At 40.2% G+C, this 13303-nt stretch overlaps 1 protein-coding gene across 3 annotated transcripts; it reads left to right on the plus strand.

The window, feature by feature from the left end:
* Positions 1-1526: 1526 nt before the first annotated feature.
* On the plus strand, positions 1527-12827 carry DUT (deoxyuridine triphosphatase). Of its 3 annotated transcripts, none has more exons than XM_050797205.1 (7): positions 1527-1699; positions 2725-2863; positions 4876-4967; positions 6488-6532; positions 11690-11764; positions 11913-11983; positions 12429-12827. In XM_050797205.1, exons 1-7 carry the CDS (start codon positions 1675-1677, stop codon positions 12483-12485), a joined length of 504 nt encoding a protein of 167 aa, XP_050653162.1. In that variant the 5' UTR covers positions 1527-1674; the 3' UTR covers positions 12486-12827. The 3 variants fall into 3 exon arrangements, with proteins under 3 accessions (XP_050653162.1, XP_050653163.1, XP_050653161.1); XM_050797206.1 differs by lacking the exon at positions 1527-1699 and adding an exon at positions 1880-1957; XM_050797204.1 differs by lacking the exon at positions 1527-1699 and adding an exon at positions 1888-2273.
* Positions 12828-13303: the final 476 nt, after the last annotated feature.

Here is a 13303-nt window from a genome sequence, read left to right on the forward strand (position 1 = left end):
TCTTAATACAACTGTACCACAGATGTATTGCCAAGAACAAAGGCCCTGGCTCTGCTCCTGTATTTAAGGTAATGGAGCCTTTATTAAAACAGTCCACAGTATAGTATACTTGGTAAAGCTGGTAATATTGGTTAAACGTGACATAACTCTTTTCAGGATGTCCTGACCCCTGCAGATTCTCTAGAAATAAATCCCCTAGAGCAGCTGTCTTTTACCAGGGGTGGGCAACAGAATCACCCTGGAGATTTTGCGTAGTCAGTTGGTGATGGGGCTTGGACATGTGCATTTACCCTAGCTCTTCTGATGACTCTCCTGTGTACCCTGGCACTTAAGCCATCTGCTTATAAAAGGTAATTCTTTTTCTTTTTTCTGAGATGGAAGTTTTGCTCTGTCGCCCAGGCTGCAGGGCAATTGTGTGATCCAGGCTGGCTCACTGCAACCTCCACCTCCTTGATTCAAGTGATTCTCCTGCCTCAGCCTCCCAAGTAACTGGGATTGCAGGCATGCACCACCACACCTGGGTAATTTTTGTATTTTTAGTAGAGACGGGGTTTTACCATGTTGGCCAGGCTGGTCTCAAACTCCTAACCTCAAGTGATCTGCCAGTCTCAGCCTCCCAAAATACTGGGATTACAGGCATGAGCCACCACGTCCGGCCTGTTTTTATTTCTTCACTTCATAAAACTCAAAGATGCTTTAAAATGAAATAACAAGCCTTTCTCTGGACTGTAATTACAGAACTTTTGTCTCCTGGTGCTTCTACGCCACTGGCGTAATTCAGAGTATGCTTTTCATGGTGATTATGCTTGTTAAGAGAGATTGGGTATTCAGTGTATTAGGCAGAACTATAGTTGTGAGTTTGTGGCTTAAGTATTCTGATCCCTTTGAGCCTTTAGTCCAATGAGGCAGTCATTTGTGAGCAAGGAATCAAATATGTCTCTCATGTGAACACTTTAATAACTGGAGAAAGTACTCCAGCAAAATAAGGGAGTAAAATAATGTTGGCTCAAAATAAGGTCGAAAAGTTGCAGGGCTCGGATCGTGTTGCTATAGGCATAAATCTGGGAGTCCTCAAGGTGTAGCTAATATTTAACGTCCAGAGAAGGTAGTGTATATTCCATAGCCTCATGCAAAGGACTTTCAACAACGAAGAGGACCCAGTTAAGGAGACCGAAAAGGTGGGGCCTGTATGAAAAGGCACAGCAATGAATGTAAAACTTCCCCAATAATACTCTAATAACACTTCTACTTGTCATTTATCTAAAACTGTCCCACAGCTTAACTTTGAAAATTCAAAACCATTCAATTCAGCTCTCAGATTTGTGTGAGAAATAACGAGATACTTGCAGCTCAGAAAAAGAAAAACAACTATCTAGAAAGTGACTGCTTTATCCCCCACTGTAAACTATACCACTGCGGCCCGGGATCCTTGTTCGACTCCTAGCCAAGGCGTTCCCGCTGCGTTTCTGTTGGGTTATCCCAAACCTGATAGAATACTACCGCCCTCCCTGCCTCCGGTCGAATAAACTACAACGTCTGGCACTCGGTGCTGAAAGGAAATCGGGCGCGGTGTCTTGCCCAGTCTGGGGAGCGGCACCGGGTGCAGTAACTGTCACCGGCACCCACATGCGGTTCCGGCGCTTAGGGCGCCGCTGAACTCAGAGCCCGGGAGTCATGGCCGCTGGCGGTGACGCCGCAGGTAAGTCAGCCCAGGAGCAGGGCCCGGGCCTGGTGAACTCGCGGAAAAATGGGGGCCCGAGCAAACAAGAAGAGCGAGGGCAAGAGGCGTAGGCACCCGGAGGCGGCAGCAAGACTCAGGACGCCAAGGGCACCGTCTTCCTGGTGCCCTAGGGCCTGCGCCGCCTCTCCACGCCCCTCGCACGGCGGCGACTGCTTCCGAGGTCATGTTCCCGGGACGCGCGCGTCTTCAGGGTGGAAGCCTGGCGCACGTCCGGAGGTGCCGAGAAGCCAACCAGCCCAAACTCTGGGGGAAATGACTCTCCTCTGCCCTCGCCCCGCGCTCTGCTACCATTTCCTTCCGTCTCTGCTTCGCTCAGCGATGCAAAACGCGCGAGGCGCACGGCAGAGGGCCGAGGCCGCGGGACTCTCCGGGCCAGGCCCGCCCCTCGGCCGCGCAGCGCAGCACGGGACGCCCTGGCCGCTGTCCAGCGCTGGCAGTCTGAGCCGAGGCTGTCGCGGAGCCAGTACAGCCGGGGCCGCGGGCTGGAAGGGCGAGCTTCCTAAGCCGGGGGGATGCCCGGCGCCCGGGCAGGGTAGGAGAGCGGCGGGCAAAGGGCCCCGGCAGTCCGGAAGAAAGCCCCGCGGCTTGAGGCGGTGGGGGAAGTAGGCCGGCGGGCGGCCCCTGTGCGCGCGGGGGGAGTCCATTAGGGTCCCTGGCGGGGGGGGCGGCTTTCTAGTGTGTGAGGGCGACGCCCCAAAAGCTGTCGTCGGCCCTATGCGCTGAATGTGGATGGATGACTGGGACCCAGTAGTTTCCGATCCCAAACCTGCTTTCCGAGAAGGGCTTCTAACCCAAAATGTGAATCCCGCCTCCCCTCTCGGCCAGAAGTGTGGACTCGTCCCGGAGGGGGCGGTGGGTGGGGCGGAGCTGGCGGGAAATTTCGGTTTTGGCGGGTGCCGTGCGGCGCAACTCATCGTGCGCTCTCTTGTTCCTCGGATCTTCTCCTCGCTCGCCCTCTGGCTTTGCTATGCCCTGCTCTGAAGAGACACCCGCCATTTCACCCAGTAAGCGGCCCCGGCCTGCAGAGGAGGGCGGCATGCAGCTCCGCTTTGCCCGGCTCTCCGATCACGCCACGGCCCCCACCCGGGGCTCCGCGCGGGCCGCGGGCTACGACCTGTACAGGTGAGCGGGGACCTCCCGGCGAGGAGGCTGGGAAGGGCCGGCCATCCGCTGCCACAGCTAGAAACAGTCATCGAAGAGATCACAGGAACACACTAGCTATAAATAGGATTTCTGCCTTTTTCATACTGAAAATTTTAGCTTTCATCTTTGGCATAAATTAAATAGAGATTTGGGCAAAGACTGCAGAGTAAGTAAAATAACTATACGGCGTCTAGCAAGGCGTTACTTTGCAACGTTTATTGTGCCCTTCCTAAATAGAAGATAGAGAGGAAGGCACATGGTGGCTTTCGAGTGGCCTGAGGGTGATGCTGTGCTCAATGGAAAAGCCAAGGTGAGAGCCTAGATGTGAGCGTGAAAACACCTAAGAAGGATGAACAGAGATGCATCTGCCTTAAAAAGTTATTTTCTATACATTCATCTGGCCCCAGGGCGAAATTTCAGAAGGCATCCGAATACGAAAGGCAGAGCTGCCTGTAATACTACCACACTTCATGTCTACAGCACGTTTTACCTGTACTAAAAACTTTCCTTATGCTGTTGTATTTAGTCCTCACAACAATCCTTGACTAGATAAGTGTTACTTTTTACGCAGGCGGGAGTTTGTGAAGAGCTGAATTGATTTCCCCAGAGACTTGAAGATGATACCATTTTTTATCCCGAATTTTGGGCTTTTTTTTTTTTTCTTTTGACTACTGTGCCCAGTTCTTAGAGCCATTAAGGTAGGAGAAAAGTAATGCTGAGAGGGAAGGAGAGTTTATACTAAATCCCAAGCATTGGGATTTATTTTAAAGTTTCTCAGGTAATTCAAACATGAGAACTATTGGTCTAAGCACAGGAGAAGAGAAAGTAGTGCATGATGATAGCAACAGAAAAGAAAGGAAAAGGAAAGTAGGTATGGACAATTGCAGCTGGAAAAACTACGGTCTCTTAATTTTAATGAATAAAAGAGTGATGTAGTTTGACTAGACCTTTCCGAAGTATATTTTGGAGCACTTTTTTGAGTCCTAGGGGAGTCCTTGATTTAAGATACCTTAAGTAGCCTCATAATAAATTCAGGTGACTTTCTGTATACTGAAATAGACGTGGAAATAATGTATCTGTAATAAATTAGGCCATAACTATTTAAAGAGGGATGTCAGCGAAAAAAGGGGAAGTATAGTACTGCTTTACCAGACTTAATGCAGTTCTCCAAAGTAAACTTCTGGTTCTGCTCATTGTAAAATCTCTTAAATTTCCACCCAGCAGAGGGCCACAGTAATAGCAAGAGTAGCAGCATTTGCTACGTGGATCTTAGAGGAATTATGTTCCTAAACAAGGTCCATCTCCAGGGACTGTTCACAGTGATCACCTCTCTCCCTCAGCCAGGAAATTCATCACCTAAGCTTGGCAAACCACCAAGCCCCGCCTGACAGATACAACACAGTTCTTTATCCCTCTTATTTTGTCCACCCATTTTCTCCTTTCCTTCTGCAGATATTCCCTAATCACATAAATGATTGTGAGAATAAAATGAGTTAATATATGTAAACCAGTTAGAACTGTGCCTGGCACATAGTAAAGGCTTAATCAGTGATAGCTAGTATTATTAGTAATATTTGGCCTTTTTTCTTTGTTCTTCATTTTTTTCCTTTTCAAACTATGGTAGTAAAGCATCCACCTTTTGAAAGTTTGCCTTTCTGCCCTTTCATGCTAATAAGTACCTCAGTTTCCCAATAAACTTTTGTTCAGGGGCAAAGATTTACAATGTTGACATCTCTTCACACCACCAAAAATATTCACGGAGAATTATTTTATCTAAAGCTGTCATTTTAATAATAAAATAACTACCTCTACCTTCTTCATAAACTTTTAAGATGAATTGGGAATTCATCATAGCAAGGTTGATTTTAGAAACTAAAGTTCATTAATTCATTAAATATATTGAAAGCAATTTTATATGCTTGGTCACAAAGAAAATATAAAAACAATTTTATAAATACATTTGCAGTTATTTTCTTTCAACATTTTCTTAGTGCCTATGATTACACAATACCACCTATGGAGAAAGCTCTTGTGAAAACGGACATTCAGATAGCTCTCCCTTCTGGGTGTTATGGAAGAGTAGGTGAGTCATTTAAGAAACAGGTAACTATTTGTTAAGTTCTCCTTTGTGATAACGTTCTTCATGTTTCATTTGGGGTAATAAGCAGGCAATATTGTTTGGGCTGTGTCCTAAAAGAAGCACCATTTGTGATAGCAAATGCACTGTTTGAAAGGCTTTATTTACATCTTTGCTTTGCCTCCTTTTGTTTTTTTCCTTCCTCACTGGAGCTTTTAGGCTCACACTGGCGTAGAAGGCTGTTCTCAGAACATGGCATTTTATATTAGGAGAGTAAAACTTGGGACCTTGTTGGTCCCAGAGTGTGTAAGCCTACTTAACCTTTTCTTGTTTGGTCGTGGGGTTAGGGTAAGGGATACTCTTCAGTGTTGTAGAGGCATTGGGAGGAGGTAGGACAAAATGGAGTACAAGTCAACAGGTTTGATTTTTCTGGAGCGGATCAGTTGTTACCAGACAGTTCTTTGCAAGAGCGTAAGTTCTTTTTGACTAACCAGAGTAAACATAAAGGAGTCAATGGAGCTGTGACGCCCTCCTCCAGGGAAAGGAGTTAGACTGGCACTATCTTATTAGCCATGAGCGGGGAAACTGCCAGTACTTCAGCCCTTAAAAGATAACAAGATGGCCTCTCATCTCATCTCTTGGGCATCATTGACTGCATTTTTTAGAGTTTTTTCAGGGGAAGGGGCAGGAGATGGAGTGAAATAAAGGTTAGTATAGAAAGAGGCAGCATTATTGACAAAGTGCCTGATTTAAATTATTCTAAAATAAAATACTAGTTAGGATAATTAATTATAGGCCTGATGCTTGAGTCTGCAATAAGGTGTAACCATAGCTTTTTATTTTTTCCAGTTTTTAGGATTAAAAAATATACTAGTATTGAATCATTGAGAGTTAGTTTTTGGCATTTTTAGTTAACTGATATTAGCCTGTTTATCTTACTCTGGTTCGTGTGTTTCCTACAGGCATGTCTTTTGGCATCTGAATCATGAATAGTGGGGTCCCAAGTCGTAGGCTATGCTCTGCTACTATTTGGTTAGGTTTGTTTCCATCTCCCTTCCCCTTCCTTTCCCTTCCCATCTACATTGTACATGTTGTGGTTTCCCATCTTAAAACCAAAGTCTTCTTCCTCAGTAGTGTTCCTGCTGGCCACACTCCTCTTTCTTCCCCTTTGAGGCTTAACTTCTTGAAAGAGCAGCCTACAGTTGTTCCCGTTTGCTCACCTTTCAGCTCTTTCTAGCAGTCCTTCTCCCCTGTCTGCAGCACCACAAATTCTAACTGAAGTCACATGGGAGTGGTTTAAGTTAGTTTTGAATTAAAACCTTGTAGAATTTTCCTAAACTAGTCTTTCCAACTTTGGTAATGCAGTATGATGAATATGTATTCTTTAATTCAAAACCGTGTGCTAAAGTTAAGATGAAGATGTAGATATTACAGGTGAAGAGAATGACATGCTTAAATTGCGTCAGTTATCTCTGGTATAGCCCTTCCCCCTTAAAATAACCAATGTCTCCTTTTTTGTTTTTTAGCTCCACGGTCAGGCTTGGCTGCAAAATACTTTATTGATGTAGGAGGTAATACATTTCCTTTTTTATTCTGTAAATGTTTGCAAGCATTTACTTTGTCTTTGTTTAAAAGGTGATATTCAAATGACAGATTTTATTTTTAAGAAAATAAAATGATTAGAGGAAAGCTTGTTATTATAATATGAGGAGGCAAAGCTTTGTGGTTATTTTAAGCAATTATATTTTGCTTAACTACTAACTTAATTTTTAAAATAATTATTACCTGATTATTAATGACTTAGATTTAATGATGTAATAATTAGGTAATTATTTAAGCAACAAGAGTTCTAGAAAACACAAGGCTATCTTGTAAGAATTTTCTTCATAAGAGAGCTATCTGTCTTTGGCAAAATATAACAAGAAAATCTTTCCCTGAAGTCAGGAGAGAAAACACTTTTCTCTAAATTTGTCAAGACAGTCCTCTGTGGTACCTGTTTCCCTTATAATAAAGCCTTTCTCATGTCTCCCAAAGTTAACCCTACCTCATGTGGTACCTTTCATGAAGAACCTTCAGTGTCCTCTGCTAACTACTCTTGCTACAGAGCTACTCCTCTTATCGTAAGGAAACTTCTACTTTCCTGATGTGGTTTCCTTGTTTCAGGTCTCCTCCAGCTGGGATCCAGACCCCACTTAACGTGGTCCCCACATACTGATCCTTTATCCCATCAGTAGTGAATGTTTCATTTAACAAGATATCTTGGCCCCACATAAGTAGGTATGCTAGATCTCCTCCACCCGTTTTTACAGAGCTACTTTATATAGCTCTGGCTTAGAAATGAGCCCACGTGGATATGTGGTTAAAAACTGGAGTCTCTGTGTGATTCCAACCCCCTCATTCTTTCCACTGCAATTAAGTGTGAATATTACCCTGCTGCATCCCCCTCACCAACTAAACACGTCCTGAATTAGCTCACTTTTATGTGCCACTGCAAGGGCTGAGCACTTAATGAAACCTGGCTATCCTAGACCTGCTCCTTAGTCTGACATTTGGTGGGCGTGATGTCTCTCCATCGTGTCACTAGGTGGTGCTGTTGGCCAAGACAGGACCCCAAAAGTACCCAGTTCTTAGGGACTAAAGGGGAGCTAGGTTTTACATAGCAGGGATGGACATTGACAGCCCACTCTCGGGTTGAGGATTCCTCGGACTCTGTAAGTTATGCTCTGTAAGTTGACCTTTTACAAGGTCAACTATGGTCATTTGGGACTGTAACTTAAGGATATAAATGATTGTATATATTTTCAACGAAGTTTCAAATGATTGTGCAAGAAACAGGAGCTTTGGAATAACAACTGGATTTAGGTCCCAGCTCTGTCACTAGCTAGTTATTAACCTTTCTGAGCCTGTTTCCTCATCTTTCAATGGAAATTAGTGTGCCTGCCTCTGAGAGGTGAGAGGATTAAATGATAATATGTATGAAATACCTAATACAGTGCTTGGCACATATTAGATTCTGTGAGATATAATTTCTGTCCTTAGGGACTTCGCAGATTGTTTTTATGTGGAAACTTTTTCTTTTTTTCGACTTTGTTACTAATTTTTGCTCTGTTTAAAACAACTTTCTGGAAAAAAATTCATGTAAAAGAATGGAAAGTTAGTTTGCCTGGTGGTTGGTATGGTATTATTCATAAAATTACATTGTGGTGTGTTCTTGGATGCAGAGAACCTTAACAATCTCCCTTAGGCACAAGTTTATCATAGTTGGCAACAGTTTTTATTTCTGAAAAGAGATGTTGTTAGAAATCCCAGGCTGTAAATAAGGGTCAAAGGGAAAAGTTGAGCATTCAGGATTCTGTTCGGAATTCACATCTGGTAGGTGTGGATAGTTTTTCACTCAAAAAAGGTTTCCAACAAATGACATGCCAAACTCTTGACACAGTAAAACTTTTGCCTGAAGTCAGTTAATCATTCTGCCAGTTCCAATGCATGATTTTTCCAGTGATAACTTCAAGGTACTTTCTGCTTTCTCTGAGGAAAAATGTCCCTGATACTTACATCCTGTAGGCAGAGAAGGCTTTTCTTGAATGTCGAATGGCAATTGGGTGATAAATGAATTTGGAACTACTGAAAGTTTTATACCATCAGCATTCATGTTAAAAAAAATGTTGAGGGCCTTTTTTTCTGCCATACGTTTGAATTGACTTCAAACTACTTAATTTCTTGTAGTCAGTTACAGGTTTTTCACATTTTCTTGACCCAAGTATAAAGATCACCTGTCTCTAGAATTCAAGACATTTGAGTAGTTCTGATAGGACTGCTTTACAGGTACAGCAGAGGCCTTTGCAAAAAGGGAATGTTTTTGTATGTTAGAAGATACTGTAAAGCCAACAAGCAAATATTTACAATTTATATGAAAAAGAACAAATGAGAAAAAAAAACATGAACAAAATATAGACGAGGACATGCAAATGTCCAACAAATGGGAGGAAAAAAGTCCAGCCTCACTAGTCATCAGGGAATGAAAAGTAAGGCAATGAGATAACCATTTTGTACTCATCATATTGGCCAGAATGTAAGAGATTGTTGCCATCAGATATTGGCAAGCATTTTGGAAATGGGCATTCTCAAGTATTGCTGATGGAAGTTTGAATGGCTACACCTTTTTTTGCAACCTATTTGATGAAAATAAAAAGTATTAACGTACAAGGATATATTTAAAGGGCTTCTTTATTTTTTATAGCAAAATGTAAAAGCAGCCTGTGTCTGATATTATGTAAGAGAATAGTTACATAGAAACATATGGTACAGGTTGGGCATCGTGGCTCATGCCTGTAATCCCAGCACTTTGGGAGGCTGAGATAGACAGATTGCTTGAATCCAGGAGTTTGAGGCTCATTTGAGCAACATAGGGATACTTTCTCTCTACAAGAAATACAAAAATTAGCCAGGTGTGGTGGTGCCTGCGCACCTAGAGGCTGAGGTGGGAGAATCACTTGAGGTTGAGGCTGTAGTGAGTTGTGATCATACCACTATACTCCTGCCTGGGCTATAGAATAAGACCCTGCCAAAAAAAGACAGAGAAAAAGAGATACCATATTTCCATATCTTGTATCTAAAAAGAATGGCTAACATTTACATTTATTAATCTCAAAGGATAAATAGAAAAAAAGTAGTATGTAAGATATATTTCTGTAACATTAGCTATCTCAGGGAGGGTAAGAGAATATTATAAGCTTTTACTTTATATGTATTTGCATTGTTTTGGTTATTTAAAAATTTTCAAATAAAGTAGAAACAGAATAGTTCAGAAGTCGGTCAGTCCATATTGTCTTTTTCTAACTCATTCAAGGTAGATGAATTACTAGCCTGTACCTCAAAATCTCCCAGCATGGAAGTTCTCTAGCCTACTGTGGCCATTTTTTCTAACATGGAACAACATGCTATGTTGAGGGATTTCTTCATTAAATCTAATTTAAATTGTCCCTGCAGTCAAAATTTTTTCCATATAGGTAATGTGGAAAACAGCTGGTTTCATCTTTATATCAATTTTTTTTCATAAATATTAAGGTCTAAATTAATGGTCAACTGACAGTGGAGAAATAAAGCAGGGTTTGGTAATTTGAATTGGTCAAGTTCAATAATTGATTGTTTCCTTCAGACCAGACAGGAGATGAACTGCCTTTGCTGCTTTTCTGCCCAGTTTTATACTCACTCTTCTCGTAAAAGTATTGCATCAGGAACCTTTTAAGAAGTGCTTAAATTCAGATTCACTTGTCCCTAGTAATTCATTCATAAAGCACAGGGGTTCATTTAAATGTATGTTGTAATCCATTCGGAAAATCTAAAATGTTGTTTTTGCTGAATATGGTGGACCTAAGCGTTTGCTTTTTTCCCCCCTTATATGAGAAAATTGAAAGGATATGCTTTGGAATTACCTTTGTTCTAAAAAAATGGGGGGTGGGTATGTTTTGGGGTTTTTTTTTTTGTTTTCTCAGCTTTCAAATAATGAGGAGTATGGGCAAATAGCATTACTGCCCATTGAGCTGAACACATGATTATTTTTAGTTCCATATTTTTTCCTTCATCAGCGTTTTTGTTGGGGGTCGAATATTAATAACAAGTAAGATACGACATGGAGCTGTATTCAGTTAGATTCACGTGAGTCCTATCAAGCCTTTCACAAACTGAGGGGAAAGAATTACATGTATAGCAGGAAATTGGGAGTAGAAGGAGGAAGGGAAGTGACTGCTAATAAGGTAGGGGATTTTCGGAGGGAGGGTAATGAAAATGTGCTATAATTGACTGTGACGATAGTTGGCCAACTCTGATACATTATAAACTGTGGGACTGTAACACTTTAAATGGATAAATTGTATGCTTTGTGAATTATTTATCAATATAAAAAAACGAAAAGGCCTGATGCACCTGTATTATCTGTGCTTGTGTTTATGGAAATATTTTAAATTATTGGCTCAAAGATAAATGCTAGCAAGTCTGGTAAGTATAACTCTCTGGGCTATGGCAGGGACCTGGCTCAAGTCTCCCCTGCAAAGATCTTCGCCCGCTATGTTCATAATCTCAAAGAAGTACTAATTACACATATAAAGTTGTACTCATGAAGCCTATGTGCTACTGTCTTCTGAGAAATCATGCTCTAAGAAAGGATGGTGGTTCAAATTAAAAGGAGAGGAAGATTATGAACTGAAAAGTTCAGGTACATTTTTAGTGTACCAATGGAATGTTCTAAGATTTGCGAGACTGCTGCTTAACAATGTCAGCGTTGACTTATTCCGCTGCAGAGCTTTAGGCTTTTTTACATTTTTGTTTATGACTCAATCGTATTTCAATCTGGGTATTAGTGGGAAGCTGATACCAGGAAAAGCCTTTAAAACCCAAACTGTAATTTTCTCCTAGTCTTTTTGGCAAGTGTGCGGTGGGTAGACAGTAGGTTGGAGATAGTCATTGCTACTCCCAGCTTAAAAGAGGAAATGGTTGCCATTTGATAAAGAGTGACAGGTTGGAAAATTAGGATGTGTTTTCTAAATTTTTATTTGTATTTTAGTAATATCATTTCTTGGTTTTGAGGCTTTACATAGTACCAGGGCAAGATTCACTTATTCAATTGTAAGAATACAAATCTCAGAGCTACATAACAATGATTTTGAGATCTTACACCTCTAGTATTCAGATAGCAAAAATTGAGATGATACTATTTTTCTTTTTTCTAGCTGGTGTCATAGATGAAGATTATAGAGGAAATGTTGGTGTTGTACTGTTTAATTTTGGCAAAGAAAAGTTTGAAGGTATGTTAAATATATACATTCACATAATTCTAGTGAATTTTCGGAGTCATGTATGTGTAAATAATATTGACTCCTTTAATTCTCATTGAATAAGAGAGGATGTGGAGAATGTCAGTAATATCAATAATAAACTATTCTTTCTTTGAAGTCAAAAAGGGTGATCGAATTGCACAGCTCATTTGCGAACGGATTTTTTATCCAGAAATAGAAGAAGTTCAAGTAAGTATTATAAAGTATGATAGAGAATAAGTAATACAACATCTTAAGTGAAGAAATATGTATAATCTTGAGGATTTAATATACTGTTTGTAACTAAATAGTATATATGACTAAACTTATTTTAAGCAAATTTAAAATACTAGTTTTAAGAATTTCTTAAAATGTTTTTCATGTAGCTATTATGTAGTATTTACTTTACATAATAAGTTATTTAAACATACTGTGAACTTCTAATATTTTATTAGAATTTTTAAAAATTATCCAATATTCTAATTTATGGAGCTTTTTAGAATTTAATTTTCTTCTTCCTGTAATCTCCCTTTTGAAAAGATGATATAGCAAGAGAAGAATTCTGGCTATATTTTTCTTAGGAGCTGGAGAGAAAAACTGAAAGAGACTAAAAAAACTGTGAAGCTTCCCACCTTTCTATCTGTCTATCTTTCAGGCTTTGGATGACACCGAAAGGGGTTCAGGCGGTTTTGGTTCCACTGGAAAGAATTAAAATTTATACCAAGAACAGAAAACGAGAAGTCATACCTTTTTCTTAAAAAAAAAAGTTTTTGCTTAAAGTGTTTTGGTGTTTTACACTTCTGTAAACTTACTAGCTTCACCTTCGAAAAGTACTGCATTTTTTACTTTATTTTTTTTTTTATGGTCAAGGAAGAGATCATAAAAAAATAAAACACAAAGCTTTTTGTGTTTGGATCAAAAAGAAACTTTGTTTTTCTGCAATTGATGGTTGCATGTAAATCTGCTTTGTGGTGACCTGATGTAAAGTGTCTTCTTAAAATCAAATGTACATCAATTACAGATTAAAAAAAAAAAAACCTGTATTTAACTCAAATGATCCCCCTTCAGCAACTTATTTTGCTTTAATTCCTTTAAATCTTAAGCAATATTTTGTATTCAGTAAACTTAAATTCTTACACAAGGTACAAAATCTTGCATAAGCTGAACTAAAAGAAAATGAAATGAAAAGGAGAGATTAAAGGTATTCCTTGTTCTTCCTTCTCTTCACTAGTTTAAAAACTTCTTTTTAATCTTAAGATTCTTTGTGATGAGGGTGAGAAGAGAATCCTCAGTTTATTTTTCCACTATTAATCTTTCTTTTGATAAATCCTCTATTGACTGGGTAGAGGTATGTTTGTGAAAGACATGTAACTTGGGGATTTGTTACCTTTGTTTTGTTCCCCTGAATTTCATCTCATCAGGCAAGTTGTACTAGTTGTAGCTATGAGTTTCCCTAAGTGAAGTAGCAATAGGCTGTAATCAAGAAAATATGCCATTTACAGGGATAAGATAAATGAAATAATACATACT

Source organism: Macaca thibetana, chromosome 7, assembly GCF_024542745.1.
Source record: "Macaca thibetana thibetana isolate TM-01 chromosome 7, ASM2454274v1, whole genome shotgun sequence".
NCBI classification, from domain to species: Eukaryota; Metazoa; Chordata; class Mammalia; order Primates; family Cercopithecidae; genus Macaca; species Macaca thibetana.